The 18368-nt window shown below is 36.0% G+C and overlaps 1 protein-coding gene across 10 annotated transcripts in view; it reads left to right on the top strand.

The window, feature by feature from the left end:
• The window catches only part of LOC135101564 (poly(A) polymerase type 3-like), a 76465-nt gene extending 60690 nt beyond the window's left edge, over positions 1–15775 (top strand). For all 10 annotated transcript variants that reach the window (XR_010269303.1, XR_010269302.1, XM_064005682.1 and 7 more), the window contains one exon: positions 10473–15775. Coding sequence is in view for 5 of the 10 variants with exons in the window: in XM_064005676.1 (XP_063861746.1) it covers positions 10473–10565 (93 nt within the window). In the remaining 5 variants the exon portion in view is untranslated. The remainder of the gene's footprint in view (positions 1–10472) is intronic.
• The last annotated feature ends 2593 nt before the right edge of the window (positions 15776–18368 follow it).

Below are 18368 nucleotides of genomic sequence, written 5' to 3' on the forward strand. Positions count from 1 at the left end.
TTGGAACATAGTAACATTGATTTGTAGAATGCCTACATATTCCAAGAAAATGAAATGGTTTAATTGATATTTGAAGGTTGTGGCAAATTTAATAATTATACTGTCAGGTTGCTGGTAATGTGGTGGATTTGATTTTTCTAACGGCTCATGTTAGATGCATTTCACATTAATTATCATGAAAGTAATGGCAAAAAAATTCTAATTTTGGCCTGGCTGAGACAGGGGCCCCCAAAGTTAAAATAAAATATTTCCAGATTACATACAACATCCAAAATATTTCATTGCATGGAACTGAAGGTAACCAGTGTATAGGAGTTCATAAAACATCAAAAGGTTAGTGAATAAAAACTGGCACAGTATAGTAACACTCATAATAAAAACATCAAGCCATTCTGGCAGGGTTGGCAGCAGTGACACATTCAGTACTATCACCTCGGGTGGCAGGGATGCTGGTGGTGGTGACATGCTCAGTACTATCACTGGAGGTGGCAGGGTTGACAGCTGTGGCACACTCAGTACTACTGCGGCAGATACGAAGTGTGGGTGCAACAGTGGCAGCATCACCCACTCAGTAATATATCACTGTGGATTGGGGGAGATGGCTATGGCATTTGTGGTGGCAATGGTCCATTACCTCTTCTTGGGATCAGTTGCTGAACTAGCATCACTGTGAGTGGCTGGGGTGGAAGTGGCAGCAGCCTGCACTCTCCTCTGGGGTTAGTGTTACCCTGTCCCATGTTATGGACTTTTCTGTGGCTTGTTGCGGCTCATACCCCATGTTAATGTTTAGAGTGCCTTGCATTACGGTGTGACTTGGAGGCAGACTGACCCACAGTGTTAGATGCATATTGCATTAAAATATTATGTTAGGGACAACATGACTGAATTAATGCCATACTTGTTACATATTTGTAGTACACAGTACTGAGTCTGTTGATATCTGATGCTATACAGGTTGAGAATCTTTTATCGGTAATGTTTTTTATTACAAGTGTCCCAGATTTTGGATTTTTCCAGATTTGAGACACACACACACACACACACACACACACACACACACACACACACACACACACACACACACACACACACACACACACACATGCTTTTGGAGAGACACTGAACAAAAATTATATAAATAGAACATAAAACAATACATTATATTGCAATTGAACTTAAATAAATTAAAATAAAAACAAATTTCAGTTGAGGAACAGTAATCTTATGTAAGAATATGGAGAAAATATAACAGGAATCAGAATTAGTCCATTTAGGTATTGTCCTTCTCAGGGATTCCTCCTGTTTGTGGCTCAATCAGATAAGGCCCAGTGTATATCAGGCTCATATGTCAACCTGTTTAGTACCTCTAAGTTAATTTGAATTATTGTGTATGTACAGTATTAGTTTCTTGAGTAAGTCTATATAATGTTAAGAATGTATTATTATTTTATATTTATAATTGTGATGATTTTGTATTATACTTATCCTTTCAGTCTGTTTACTTTCATGTCTCAATGACACAGCACAGTTTCAGTCTGTACTCAAAATAATGGCAGTCTCTTATGATTGACAATATATTACATACACTGCAAATATCTGCACAATCTTCACATAAAAATTTATACTCATGGCAAGTCCCAGTCTGGTGGGATGGGAGACAAGGGACCACAAATGTTCCTAAGCCAGGCTGTCCTTTGGTTACAAAACTTAAAGCAGCTTGATAATTCCTCCAACTTTCTTCTGCAACATTTGCAGTGTTACTGTAGTTATAAATTTCAATTTGTGGAACATGATCTCATTTCCTCCAAATCTCACCTTCCTGATCTCACTAAAACCCAGGTCTTTGGGACTTCTGACACCAGACTCATCTTTGTCCTCTCTAACCATTTCAGTCCTAATTTTGATTACAAAGCTAGTTGTTACACTAGCATAAGCAATGGCTGAAGTTGCTGTGGTGCTCACTTTCTTGAATCTACAAATTTTCTGTCATTTTGCAAAAAATAAGAGTGCACTGACCAAAAAGGATGAGGGAAATTGCACCACAGAATCCTGCTTCATTTTGACAATGCCCCATGTCATTTATGAAGAGTGTGTAGGTCTGTTCAACTTGAATTTAATTGGGAAATTCTTCCACACTCTCTTTAAAATTCTGATCTCATGCCTTCAGAATATCTTTATTCTTTTGCTAAGACCATAGGAAAGTTTTAAAAAAGAAGTCATCTTTGAGTCTTGGGTAATGGAAAATGGGAGGTCTTAACATGATGCAAAGGAAATACACAGGTTTCAACTCAGTATTGATAGATAGATTGCTAGAGTACATTGATGTAACCTTGAATCTCTGTGATCATGACTATAGTTTAATAAGTAAAAGTGTAATTGAAAATTCTTTAGAACTTTTTGTATACAACCTCATGTATGTGTTTTATGTATTTTTGACCCACATTTCTCCAGTTTCACTCCATGATTATTATGTCCTCATCCTCAACAAACACTTGATAATGATATGCAGAGCAATGATCAGATTAAAGTAATTTTGGTTGGGATAACTTGTTTGTGTGGGACATAAGAAAATCAAGAGGGCATGGAAAGAAATTAAAGAAGATATGATGGTGAAGGGATATAAAAAAGTTAAGCTTGAGCAAGAGGTAGTTAACACCAGAAACATTCATGAGTTCAAGGAGAAACTTGAGAACACAAGATATGGAGACAGGACCCTACCAGCCCAGCTCACTTCTTGTATATTACAACTAAGTAAATAAAGTTAGGTGAATACATACATGACTGTTGATTGTTAATTTTGGAGACTTGATCTCGTGACTTTTCTACTTCCACTTGTTACAAATAACACCTCAAAGGCATCAGAAATATGGGGTTTTACATCCTCAGACTAGTAAAACCTGTGGCTTTTTCTGAGGGGCACCCTCCTTTACTCCTACTTCACTTGCTTCAGATTCCTGGGGGCAATCCTGTGGCCTGATTTATCATGCACCAAGACATAGTTTAATACATCACCCATAGCCATGTAGTTTCCATCAGAAAAGATGCCTGACAAAAAATCCTGATATGCATGCAGAGCATGTTCCGGGGCCCTGGAGAACCCATGAACCCTGGGGGAAGCAGCCATATGGAGCTGGTACAGTGGTGCAGTGGTGCAGAGGCACTCTAAAGATCTTGGGAGGCAGAGCAGAGCACTATATGACACCATAGAGGTGTGGAAGAACAGTGCAAATACCCCAGTTAGGTATTGGGTAGTGGTGTTGCTCTGTGGGGCTGAGTGGCAGGTTGTATTCCCAGCCCTCTATGCTCCTTTGGTGCGGCAAGGCAAAACAAGAAATGAGTTATATTTGGCGCTGGTCAGACCTCATCTAGACTACACTGAGCAGTTCTGGTCCCCACATTACAGGAAGGATATAGGTATATTAGAATCAGTACAAAGGAGAATGACTAAAAGGATACAGGGGATGAGGAGTATTCCTTACAAGGCGAGATTAAAACTGTTAAATTTACATTCTTTAGAGAGATGTAGGTTAAGAGGGGACCTGATAGAAGTCTTTAAGTGATATGAGGGTTTTAACAAGGGGGACATAAGCAAAATTCTTAGGATCAGCAACAAGGACAGAACAAGAAATAATGGGTTCAAGCTTGAAAATTTTAGGTTTAAGAAAGATAAAGGAAGAAATTGGTTCTCAAATAGAGTGGTAAATGAATGGAACAAACTCAGTAATCAAGTTGTTATTGCTAAGACATTAAGGAGCTTTAAGAGAAGATTAGACAGATTTATGGATGGTGATGACAGGTGGAAATAGGTTGGTATATTTCACACGGATTGCCAAGTGTAAGCCTTTTTTTTTTATGTAGGAAGGACACTGGCCAAGGGCAACAAAAATCTTAATTAAAAAAAAATGCCCACTGAAATGCCAGTCCCATAAAAGGGTCAAAGCAGTGGTCAAAAATTGATGAATAAGTGTCTTGAAACCTCCCTCTTGAAGGAATTCAAGTCATAGGAAGGTGGAAATACAGAAGCAGGCAGGGAGTTCCAGAGTTTACCAGAGAAACGGATGAATGATTGAGAATACTGGTTAACTCTTGCGTTAGAGAGGTGGACAGAATAGGGGTGAGAGAAAGAAGAAAGTCTTGTGCAGTGAGACCGTGGAAGGAGGGGAGGCATGCAGTTAGCAAGATCAGAAGAGCAGTTAGCATGAAAATAGCAGTAGAAGACAGCTAGATATGCAACATTGCGGCGGTGAGAGAGAGGCTGAAGACCGTCAGTTAGAGGAGAGGAGTTAAAGAGATGAAAAACTTTTGATTCCACCCTGTCTAGAAGAGCAGTATGAGTGGAACCTCCCCAGATATGTGAAGCATACTCCATACATGGACGGTTAAGACCCTTGTACAGAGTTAGCAGCTGGGGGGGGTGAGAAAAACTGGTGGAGACGTCCCAGAACACCTAACTTCATAGAAGCTGTTTTAGCTAGAAATGAGATGTGAAGTTTCCAGTTCAGATTATAAGTAAAGGACAGACTGAGGATGTTCAGTATAGAAGAGGGGGACAGTTGAGTGTCATTGAAGAAGAGGGGATAGTTGTCTGGAAGGTTGTGTCGAGTTGATAGATGGAGAATTGAGTTTTTGAGGCACTGAACAATACCAAGTTTGCTCTGCCCTAATCAGAAATTTTAGAAAGATCAGAAGTCAAGCGTTCTGTGGCTTCCCTGCGTGATATGTTTACCTCCTGAAGGGTTGGACGTCTATGAAAAGATGTGGAAAAGTGCAGGGTGGTATCATCAGTGTAAGAGTGGATAGGACAAGAAGTTTGGTTTAGAAGATCATTAATGAATAATAAGAAGAGAGTGGGTGACAGGACAGAACCCTGAGGAACACCACTGTTAATAGATTTAAGAGAAGAACAGTGACCGTCTACCACAGCAGCAATAGAACGGTCAGAAAGGAAACTTGAGATGAAGTTACAGAGAGAAGGATAGAAGCTGTAGGAGGGTAGTTTGGAAATCAAAGCTTTGTGCCAGACTCTATGAAAAGCTTTTGATATGTCCAAGGCAACAGCAAAAGTTTCACCAAAATCTCTAAAAGAGGATGACCAAGACTCAGTAAGGAAAGCCAGAAGATCACCAGTAGCCTGGTGGCTTCTTGTAGCTTCCTTTATTTTCTTATGCCTTTATGTCATTCATGAGTACCCTATGGGATTGGCTGCACACACTCCTCCACCTACCTTAGCTGGTGAAACAGCCAGCTGCCCCTGGATTCCACTTGTGGGCCTGCAGGACTTGTGCAGAGCTGGGGAGCAATGACAAGAGGCTGCAGCAGCAGCAGCAGCAATGTGTTAGCAGCAGGTGCCACACATCACTAGGTACACAAGGGTAGGCTGCTCCTAGTTCAGGGCCACAAAGTGGACTGCTCACTGTTTGTCACTGAGTCACTGTCAAAATGCTGAACACCTTCAAGAGAACAAAGGGGATGCATCCTCTTGACGTGAGAAACAATGATGGACTCTGTATAGTGCTGGACCTCTTGAGCAGAGGCAGCCATTTTTGTGGTGATCTATCACCATGATGTATCAGTGCAGTGACACCACCTGCAGCTGTTGTTGTTGAGGAAGTTCAGTCCAGATGCATCTAACACAGCAAAGTCACAATATGGTGACTTGTTACTTCTGAAGCAGATCCTTCCTTCCCAATCTATTACCATCCTTAAGTGTTTCCTTTCTTCCCCTATTTGTTTTCCCCTGTCCTTTTCTTTGAGCCTTCACAACTTTCAGTATGGAAGATTTGTTTCTCACATGTGTCATGATTTCAGAAATTACAAGTTTTGAGTATGTATCTGGTTAATACTGTATGTGATAATGTTTTGTAAATAGAGAAACAAAGAATCACAAAGTAATGTTAACAATAGCTTCAAGTTGAAAAATTGTGGGGCAAATGTGCCACTAACCCATGTTACAGCTCAGAGCTGTAACATGGGAGAGGAGTGCTCTGATCGGCTGATGCCCCCTTTTGCACTGGTTGGGCTGCTGTTCTAATATGGAATTTGCCCTGGAAAAATATCTGCATCATAATAGTTAGTTATCCTGGATAGGCAGCCTTCAAGTGCAGAAGATGGCTCGGCAGCCTATCACGCCTTCATCAAGAGATGACTGAACTTCTCTCCTTTAAGTGATTTTCAACCTTGCCTATTCTTCAAAGGGGCATTCACCCACTCTATCACAAAAGTTGAGGCTTCAGTAGTGTTATTCCCAGCTATTTCAATTTTTGAGTAGAGTGGTGTGAACAACCCTTCTAATGCAGGGCAACTCATATATATGTATATATTATTGACCTTCAACTAATACAGGTTAATATATATATATATATATATATATATATATATATATATATATATATATATATATATATATATATATATATATATATATATATATATATATATATATATATATAACTTTTAGAAGCAGAAACACTAGTAAAATACCTGACTTTAGGAGAGCAGATTTTGAGGAATTAAAAAGGTACCTCCAAGGAGTGGACTGGCAACGGATGCAGGGTGAGATCATGTCAGGGATGGAGTTCAGAGAGATAAGGCAGGATGAGAGAGCTGAGGTGAGGCGTGAGGGTGTAGGACAAGAGGAGGGAAGTATGTGACCGGAAGGGGCGGAGGAAAGAGGAAGAGGGAGATAGGTGTGAGTATGTTGGAATGTTAGGTCATGCTGAAATGAGAGAGGTGAGGTCGAGGCGAGTAGATGAGGGAGTGGAGAGGATGGTAGGGGCCAAGATGAGGGGATTAGGTGAGGTGAATGTAGATGAATTGTATAAATATTTTGTAGATAAAGTTCATGCAGGTCAGTTAGCAAATATCCCATATAGGGCAATAAGATCACAGAAAAATGACCCTAAATGGATTACTGCTAGGTTAAAGCATTATATAGGGCATAAGAGAAGTATATATAAGAGATTAAGGGCAGGTAAAGAAGTTTTAAGGTCACAATATAATGAATTAGTTAGAACAGTCAGGAAGTTAAAGAGGAAAGCTAAAGGCAATTATGAATTAAAGGTAGCCAGCCAGGCGAAGACGGACCCCAAGGGATTTTATCAGATATACAGGATGAAGAATAAGGATACTATAGGTCCATTAAAGGCAGCAGATGGGGAGCTGGTTAGTTCTGGGGAGGAGATAAGTAAACTTCTGAATGAGTATTTTTTTTACTGTCTTCACCCAGGAAAACATGCAGGATAGTGAACAGGTGTTTAGAGCGGATGAGAATGAGAAGCTGACAGATATTTCCATAACTAGGGAGATAGTGGAACAGGAGATAGATAAGCTAAAAAAGTTCAAGACACCAGGACCAGATGAAATATATCCCAGAGTACTTAAGGAATGCAAAGAGATTATTAGTGAGCCGTTAGTTTCTGTCTTTAGGAAATCACTGGAGTCGGGTGAGGTACCAGTAATGAGGAGGCAGGCTAATGTAGTACCCATCTTTAAGAAAGGAGATAAAACTTTAGCACCTAACTATAGACCTGTCAGCTTAACTTCAGTTGTAGGTAAAATATTAGTCAATAATAGCGAGGAACATTAGGGAACATTTAGAGGAACATAACTCGATAAATCAGTCACAGCATGGCTTCACGAAGGGGAAGTTTTACCTGACAAACTTGTTAAGTTTTTACAGTAAAGTGTACAAGGCAGCAGATAATGGTGATAATTATGATATCTTATATCTGGACTTTAGTAAAGCATTTGACAAGGTACCTCATCTAAGGCTCCTGAGAAAGGTTAGGGTACACAGGATAGATGGGAAGGTGTTAGGCTGGATAGGGTCATGGCTTAGTGGCAGGTGACAAAGAGTTGTAATAAACGGCTCAGAATCTGAGTGGGGTCATGTAATTAGTGGGGTGCCACAGGGATCAGTATTAGGGCCATTGTTATTTCTAATATATATCAATGACTTGGATAGTGAAATTAGTAGTGATGTTAGTAAATTTGCAGATGACACAAAGATAGGTAGATTAATTAGGTCAGAATCGGATGCCATCGCCTTGCAGGCAGATTTAGATAGAATGAATGAATGGACGGATAGATGGCAAATGCAATTTAATATCAATAAATGCAAAGTACTTAGTGTAGGTAGAGGAAACCTACACAGTAGGTACACATTAAACAACCAAATTCTGGTAGGTACAGGGTACGAGAAAGATTTAGGAGTTATAGTTAGCTCTGAACTTCGTCTAGGGAAACAATGCATAGAAGCCAGAAACAGGGCAAATAGGGTACTAGGATTCATTTTTAGGAGTGTTAATAGTAGAAGGCCGGAAGTAATATTAAAGTTATACTTGGCGCTGGTCAGACCTCATCTAGACTACGCTGTGCAGTTCTGGTCCCCACATTACAGGAAAGATATAGGTCTATTAGAATCAGTACAGAGGAGAATGACTAAAAGGATACAGGGGATGAGTATTCCTTATGAGGCAAGATTGAAGTTGTTAAATTTACATTCTTTAGAAAGACATAGATTAAGAGGGGACCTGATAGAAGTCTTTAAGTGGTATAAGGGTTATAACAAGGGGGATGTAAGCAAAATTCTTAGGATCAGCAACCAGGGTAGAACAAGAAATAACAGGTTCAAGCTTGAAAAATTTAGGTTTAGGAAGGAGATAGGAAAAAATTGGTTCTCAAATAGAGTAGTAGACGAGTGGAACAGACTCAGTAGTCATGTTGTTAGTGCTAGGACACTAGAGAGCTTTAAGAGAAGATTAGGCAGGTTTATGGATGGGGATAATAGATGGAAATAGGTAGGTATATTTCATACAGGGACTGCCACATGTAAGCCTGGTCACTTCTTGCAGCTTCCCTTATTTCTTATGTTCTTATGTATTTTCTTATATGTGTGTGTGTGTGTGTGTGTGTGTGAGATTAAGTTTTATAGAAAAATCCAGGGCATAAAGGAGTACTTTGCTGCACTAATGTTTCATTACCATGGCTTCCTTAGTATCAAAGAGGAACCCAGTGGTGAAATGTTAGAGTAATAAAATACTTCTGCACATCCTGGGTTTCTCAAAACCACTTAATGAACAATTTGTCTTACTTTCCCTCCATACAAATCAGTAGGGTACATAACAACAAACATGATTTGTTCTGATGTAGAGTTTGTTATGGCAAATGGGTGTTATGGTGACTGAAAAACTTATGGGAAAAAATTAATTTGTTCCAGAGAACCAGAAAATAATAAAAAAAATTCCAATAGAAAAAAAAGGAGCACATTTGCACTACCTACTAAATTTAAGACAACAAATATATACATTACCCTCCAGAGCTTTGTACCTAGTACTAAATTCTTACCATCTCAAGTTTCATGCATTATCATCATGAGTTCTGCATTGCTTTGACAAGTATCTACTGTCAGCATCAGGTGTATACATATGGTAACTCCTGCCTAAGTCAGAGTTTCTCTCTCTCTCTCTCTCTCTCTCTCTCTCTCTCTCTCTCTCTCTCTCTCTCTCTCTCTCTCTCTCTCTCTCTCTCTGTGAAAGTAAGAAAAACCCTAAGGATTGCTTAATAGAATGAGACTGATTGAGAATGAAAATGAAATTATGTATATAAGAGTGAGAAAGACTTAGAAATTATGAAGCAAAGATGACAAAATGAATGAGGGGAAGAGAGAGAGAGAGGGAGAGAGAGAGAGAGAGAGAGAGAGAGAGAGAGAGAGAGAGAGAGAGAGAGAGAGAGAGAGAGAGAGAGAGAGAGAGAGAGAGAGGAAAGAAGGAAGAAGAAAAGAAAAAGGGGAGGAAGGGACAGGCAGTGAATAGGTGAACAGTGACTCACACAGCTGGTGAGTTAGTCTTGTGAATTTTAGTTTTTATTCCAATTAAATTTTTGTTAAAATTTCTGGGCTTGCACAAGTGGCAAGTTCACTATGTCAGTTTTAGTTCATTATTCTGATTAAATATTTATTAAAATTTCAGTGAGTTATTGCAGTTGTACGTTATAACTATAACTAATATATATATATATATATATATATATATATATATATATATATATATATATATATATATATATATATATATATATATATATAGTAGACAAGTTCCAAGACATAAATGTTGATAACAGTCACATTCCAAGATATAGATGAGATGAACAGAGACACACCAGAAATTCTTCTTCATTTATTGAAGTTGCAATGTTTCACTTTACACATAAGTTTCTTATGCCTCCTGTGTAAGATGAAATGCTGCAACTTCAATAAATGAAGAAGAATTTCTAGTGTGTCCCTGTTCACCTTATATATATATATATATATATATATATATATATATATATATATATATATATATATATATATATATATATATATATATATATATATAGTCATAGTTATTAATAATTTATTTACCTATTTATATTTACACATTTTTCAGTAATCATTATGATATACTGTATCTTTTTTTTTCTTTTTTCCCCAGCGGCTATCAAGTGTTGAACTTCCTGATGTCCTCACTCCTGAGCCACCTCAGCTGGCCCCTTCATCTGGCAGTTTTGCAATACACTTCAAGTAGAAACTCTGGAAAGGAAGAACTGTTCAGCTGAGGGATTCTTGGAATGCAGCTACTGCAGTAGTAAAGTCATTACTGAGGCTGTCATAAGATCTTAGCAGATGTATGAGGTCCAGTTGAACCCTTTATAATTTATGAGCTTGCCAGACTTGCTATACAGTGGCAAAATAATTGTAGTAGTATTTACTTTATCATGACTCAAAGAAAATTTTTCTCTCTCCCAGTTGTATTATTGTGGATAATTGACCACAGATTATTTCTTTATCAGAATCAGGCCAACATTATTTGTTTTGAAAAATACTTGGGAGCATGTAATTTTTCAGTTTTTCAAATTTTCTCAGTAAGTAAAATCCCATGCAAACAACTACAAGGAATAAACTTTTATATTTCACATGATTTCAGATGTATTGCCTATAGTGTTCCAGGAGTCTTAACGTAAATTCAGAAGTTGAACTCTATGAAAATAATAGATATTCTGATAAAGAAATCTTAAGAAAAAAAGCTGTGTGGTTTGAATATTCTCTCTTGGGGGCAACATCCAGCTTGAGATCATAAGAAAAAAAAAAAAAAAATAGAAAAGACACTAGAAAAAGAATAAATGACTGGTCAACACTACCATCTGAAAGTAGCAGAGATGGCACCAAACAAGGGAACATTAAGAATGCAGCATTAAGTCACAGTAAAACAACTTACCAGTTACATGCAACATTTTATCAGTGAAGATTTAACTTTAGGTTGCTATTCACAAAATAAACAGAGGACACTGGTGGATGGAAGGAGTTATCCAGATGACTGGTGGAAGTGGCACCTCTAGTGACCACTAGGATACTTCATTAAAGAGGAATCACTAGAAGTAGCACTTCTGGTAGCCAATGGGAGGTGATATCAGAAAATAAATAGAGGCTCAAGAAGATCCAGGACCATCCAGGTTATTGGAAGAGAAGCAAGGTCAACATAAACGATAATTTCTTATGAGATATCCACATATAGGAGAATGGTTAGACATGGGTTGTAGCATTTATGATGTGCTTCTTTTTTGTGTGTGAAGGTTAATTTTTATGCTTCATTTTTATTGGAGTACAATCTTACACTAAATTGCATTATGTAATTAATGCATAATACAAATTATCTCATGTAGAATAATATTTTCTCTTTGCAGATTTTGTGGAATAAAATTTCTCTTAGTCTGGTTTATATTGTACAGTGGCTGCAACCAGGGTTAGGGTGATTTTGGTATATTTATTCATTCCATTACTTTTAATGGACCCATATCATTTGCCAAGGGATGAGATGTGAAGAGTACAAGTACTTAGCTCATATCCCCACATCAGGAACCATGAAGCAAGGATTATATCACTTTAATTTATTTTTCTTCTTGGGTAATATATCTGAAAATGTTTTGAAAACATGTTTCTTTCATATATTAAAACAATGCTTTAATTTGACAGACCAGTTGGGTGGTTGTAATATTTATTGGATTTTATTAGTCATATATGAAAGGTTAAAAGAAAGTCTTAATTACATTTTTACAGGTCTTCATACTTTCATAATGTACATTTTCATTTTAAGTTCAACATCATTCTAGATCAGGAATGGCTGGCAATATACACTGGTGGAAGAATACATGTTGTAAAGTTTCTTATATTAATCTTTTATTTTTACATCAAAATTATGCATGTGCAAAATCTTTTTTTTCTTTTATAGTTACTTAGGTTTATTTTGGTTATTACTTTAGGAAGGGTAATGTCAGATTGCATTGGATTTTAATCTGATAAGGTTTTGTTAGATTGAAGATTTCAAGACAGTAGTGGAACCCTTATGGAAGACACTCGTCTTCAGTCCTGTTTCCCAGTTCTTGTAAAGGTGCTCTTTGTATGAGTAATTGAAGGAATGATTGGAGATGTGAGCTTCGATTTTAGTGATGTACATTATTTGCCATTGTTTGATTTCACAATCATATGGTAACAATTTAAATTGCACAGGTTGGAGGACATTGGTATTTAAAGAATGGCAAGGTACTCACTAAAGTGTGTGTGTGTGTGTGTGTGTGTGTGTGTGTGTGTGTGTGTGTGTGTGTGTGTGTGTGTGTGTGTGTACACATGCATACTTGCTTCAAAGCATGATTGTATTCTTTAAGAACTAAAAGTAACATTTGGTGTGTATGTATAATTGTCACAGAATCAACAAGTATTAACATTCTCATACATAACTGTATCAAATATGTCTGAAGTCATGTATAATAGGTAGAGCAACTTTCACATTTTACATATAATGAATGTCAACAGGGAAGGTTTATGTTTGAATATAAGAAAAAATATTTACACATTGTTCTATGGAGCAACTATCCCAAATCAAGCAAATCTCAATTTCTTTCATTATTAGTTTGCAGTAAAATATACTACATATCAAAATAATTACATTACTTAAATAATTTTGGCTTTATCAATTGACAAAGCAGTTTTAGTGATTAACACACAGTTGTAGCTTTTTATTGTATTTGGGCTATAAATTAGTGTATAATGTAATAATGTGTTACTAATATTGATATAGATAAAGAAGAAGGGAAGATTGATTAATTATATCAAAATCTCATTTAGTAAAAGAATAACTGAGGAATCAACAAAAGTCTTTTCTCATCTGCAAGTTATCTCTAGATTGTGCAACCCAGTGTGTTTGATTTTGTATTTCATATTTGCTTAATTATATTAGTTTTTAATGATTGAGAAACAGAATTACTTGTTGATGAAAAGCAGTTCTACCACCAGTGTTCTTTTTTGAATATCGAAAGAGTGAAGGTGTTTTCTATAATGTCTATGCTTACAATATTTACACAAGGAAGCAAACTATATTTTTTATCCAGGATTTGATCATGTAAAGTCACCAGGTTTATCTCTTACCTCTCAAGTAAATAATGCTAACATTTGCTGTATTGCATGTAGTGTAGCATGCAACTTACATGTTCCAGGAGAAAGTTTTTTGTAGGAGAAAATTGTTCTTTATTTGAATTATTTATTTATTTATTATTTATTTATTTATTTATTTATTTATTTATTTATTTATTTATTTATTATTATTATTTTTTTTTTGTAGAGGTCAAATTCAAAGTGATTTATATAAATCAACACCGACATTGAGTACAGTAGACTACATGTAGCAGTATTCACAAAGGCCTAATATGTATACACAAGTCTGCATTTCACTTCATATCAACATCTTTTTATCTTAAAGACAGAAAAATATAGTTTTCTTTTGATATATAGCATACATAGTAAAAAAAAAATAAATAGAAGGATGTGTACATATGAACACACACACACACACACACACACACACACACACACACACACACACACACACACACACACACACACACACACACACACACACACACACACTGCATTAAAAATAATAAAGTAAAAATTAATTAATAAAATGGAAGTATAAAACTAGTGAAAATAAATTGTTATTTAAAAGAAACTTGACAACAATCAAGAAAACAGCAGTAAGGGACCCAATTTTTCAGTTTTAAGTTGAAATAATTAGAATAGGAGGCATGGATAAAATAAAAATTCTCTGATAAAGTATGATAGAGGAACAAGCAGTCATGAGTACAAATTATGAGACTTCAATGCATGATTATTTTTATGAAATTTAGTATACCAAACAAATTTAGAAAGTTGAAGAGAATGGAAGCTGAGCCAGTGTAAGGAAGGAATGTACATGTACTTTTAAGACCAAATTGGATAAAAGTGTATTTAAAGATAGGATAAAAGTTTGACTCAAATGTTTCACACACACACACACACACACACACACACACACACACACACACACACACACACACACACACACACACACACACACACACACACACACACACACACACACTTGCATGCATGCTTGTTTGCATCTTAATTTTTGACTGTTTTGCTGTTTTCTGATACAAAAGTTTCATTATGTGTCTGATTTTCTCAATTCCGCCTTGTTGCCAGATAACATGAATTTTCAAATTCTTGTTATTCTTGTTAATTGTTTCCTTTCCTTAATCATTAACATTATCAAGCATCTGTGTCTGGACCTCATGGTTTTTTGCGAGGAAATAATGTAAAGGTGCAAGTTTACTTTGAATAGAATGTACAGTTTGTTTTGAACAATTAAGACCAAATTGGATAAAAGTGTATTTAAAGATAGGATAAAAAGTTTGACTCAAATGTTTTACACACACACACACACACACACACACACACACACACACACACACACACACACACACACACACACACACACACACACACACACACTTGCATGCATGCTTGTTTGCATCTTAATTTTTGACTGTTTTGCTATTTTCTGATACAAAAGTTTCATTATGTGTCTGATTTTCTCAGTTCTGCCTTGTTGCCAGATAACATGAATTTTCAAATTCTTGATGATATTTGACTTGACTGTCAATCTTTTGGTGTATTATATATTTATATGGTTTTACTGATCTTCACACACATTTGATGCTGCCATGATGACATAAAATCACTGGTATCATAAATAATTTACTGTACTAATGTTACTTTGTTTATACTCTGAAAAATATCACAACAAATTTGTAGACTTGAGACTTTTCTCATGTAGTTCAAGTTTGAAATAATTGTTTCCTTTCCTTAATCATTAACATTATCGAGCATCTGTGTCTGGACCTCATGGGTTTTTGCGAGGAAATAATGTAAAGGTGCAAGTTTACTTTGAATAGAATGTACAGTTTGTTTTGAACAATTAAACTATCATTGACATGCATGAGTAATAAATATGTATAGAGTTGTGTAAAAGAATACCCCATGAAATGAGATGACTGTGGCTGCACTTAATGTGTTTGTATGTCTGTATAATGCCTGTGTGTATTTAGTTTCTACTGTGCAATTGATATAATGGGTATGATGAGTCCTCAGAGTTTCAGGTAGGTGTGCTAGTTACTGATGATTAAATCACCAGCTACAGAACCTCACTGGGTGTATTTTTATGTATATATATATTAATATGCTGAATTTAAAGTAATGCCACAGGGACCCATAACTTTCTCTATGAGTACTGTAGGATGTACTGTTTTATACATAAAGTAATCAATGCCAGCAATGATATACAAGTTTATTTTTGAGAAATTATGAATGACAAAAAGAAAATAATTTGTAAAATAAAAATGATAAAAGAAGGAAAACACTGAAGCTTTTGTTTCATTTTCTTGTAATATTTGTTGAATTAGATGTTTATAGTTCTTATATGAATAATGTGTGTCGTGCTGGTAATCTATCTTGTGTAGTCAGTTGTGTACTAGCTCATATCGTTGTTTCTTCCAGCTCTCAAGAAGATTGCCTTTACATAAGTACCAGAATACTGCCCAGTAAAAATAAGTGTAGTGCAAGTTAGGTACTAAATTTTTATATATTCTACGCAAACGCTACACTTAAGTCAAAGTATCATTTATGCTAGTAATGAGTTACAGTCATTGATGCAAGACCAACTTGTTAGCAATGTATATGTTGAAATAGGAACTTAATTCTCTGCATATGCTCATATATGATTTTTTTTAGCATTATGCTGCTTTTAAGATGTACTTAATATCTAATTATATTAATGTTAATATTTTGTTGGAATTATGGTGTAATTTGTATGATTGTGCATTAGTTTCTTTGGCACAAATCTGACCACTTAGTGAACATAAACAGCTTCAAGATGTTTGGATATCACTTCAGAATTTTTTCAGAGTTGGAGAAGACAGGTTGTGAAGGAGCAAGAGGGGAGCACAGCAGATCCATGTTGAAGTTTAGTGCTTGCCTAACCTTGTATTTTTTTTTTTATTATTATTCTCTCTCTCTCTCTCTCTCTCTCTCTCTCTCTCTCTCTCTCTCTCTCTCTCTCTCTCTCTCTCTCTCTCTCTCTCTCTCTCTCTCTCTCTCTCTCTCTCTCTCTCTCTCTCTCAGCTTCTGTTATTTATAAATCTATTTGTTATGAAGTTGTATCTCCTAGGGATGTGTAATACTGTTGCTTAATATCTTTTTTTAAAGTATGATCACCTTTGATGCTCAAGATGCTGTTGACCATGGTGGTAAATTTACTCATTTCTCTCACCATTATCCCCTTAACTCTGCATTCACAGCCAGCCAGCCAGACTTTTTTTTTTCTTTTTACTTGAATTGTAGCATACCCATATCCTTACCATAATAACCCTGGGTTTCACGGGCCTCATTCATAATAGTCTTAGTTTCCCAGATCCCTCTTTTTCCTCTCAGTTTTATAAAAAAAAAAAAATCAATCTTTCTTGCAGATTCTAATGTAAATCTATTGAAATAAAGATCATGCTAATCATGATGTTTTTTGCTTCATCATAATGTTTCAACTGAATGTTCATAAATATTTGTCCAGTACTGAAACTTTTCTATGAAAAAAAATGAGCATTTTTAGGCCTGATTTTGTCTATTATTAATTCTAAAATATGAAATGATGATTAGATGAATGACAGTCATACAAAAATGTCAAGAAAAGATGAAAGAAAATGACCAGATATATTCATACATCTATGTAAAAATATATCTTACCTATACATACATCTTACATTTGTTCATGAGGCATTCCTCAAATGGATGGCCATGGCAATAAGTGTTTTCCTTAACAATATGCTCTCTTTTATTCTCTTCCTACTTATATAGATCTGATGTGTGTTTATGAGATATTCCTCAAATGGATGGCTGTAACAACGAGTCTTTTCCTTCACAACATGCTCCCTCTCATTCTCTTTTTCTCTTTTTTTTACTTCCATACTCCAGCATTCTGTCCTCTTTCAATGGAGCTCATTTTCACTCGCCCATCACTTCTATCATACTCATATACACTCTCTTAGTCATCTCACTTTCTGTTACTCTTTCCATCATGGAGTGCCATGCTCGATGACCTGTCACACCACATATCATTCCTTCACCCTTATTTGACATTCCAAATCTGCTATACTTACTTTTGTTATTTTCACAATCCATTTTTGCTCACAAACCACAGATACTTTTCAAGCAACTCATTCAGCTATTTGAATCTTTGATATTTGATGTTTTTGCTTTTCATTTAAGTTTTACTTGCATTCATGATTAGTGCAGTTATTCCTCTAACTTTTTCATCATGAACATTCGGGATCTCACCACTTTTCTTCCTTGCACAATTCTTTCTCACCTCTTACATTCTATGTTGCAATGTTTCCATATGTGAACCAAGACGTGTACCTCTAAATTATATCTATTTAAATGTTCTTTATTTAACCTAATTTCATATTACTTTGGATATCCTACTTTTGTTTTATAAGGACTCCAACATTCAACACTTAACTTTTGACCTGAATTCTATTTATATTCACAGGGACCTGGATTACAAATAGAGGTAGCCTTATTTCACCAGTCATTCTGCACAAAACTTTAATACTGTACTTTCTGGGAAATCTCAAGCAGGCTCTCTAAACACATACTCAGATGCTTGCATGTAATGCTGTTACTAATGTTGGAGCACTGGGGGCGGCTTCTGCTCCCGTTGTCTCCGTCCCTGTCCGTCAGGACACTGGACGCAATACCTATTCCTGTTGCTTTGCGTCCACTGTGGACACTGAAGGAAGTTTGCTTCTTTTGCCTCCAGCCCTGTTACTTTAAACATGTATATACTTATGGAACTCCTCAAGATAGCGTCTTAGTCCCCCCCTAAAAAAAAAAAAAAAAAAAAAAAAAAAAAATATATATATATATATATATATATATATATATATATATATATATATATATATAT

This window comes from Scylla paramamosain, chromosome 6 (assembly GCF_035594125.1).
Source record: "Scylla paramamosain isolate STU-SP2022 chromosome 6, ASM3559412v1, whole genome shotgun sequence".
In the NCBI taxonomy this organism is placed as follows: domain Eukaryota; kingdom Metazoa; phylum Arthropoda; class Malacostraca; order Decapoda; family Portunidae; genus Scylla; species Scylla paramamosain.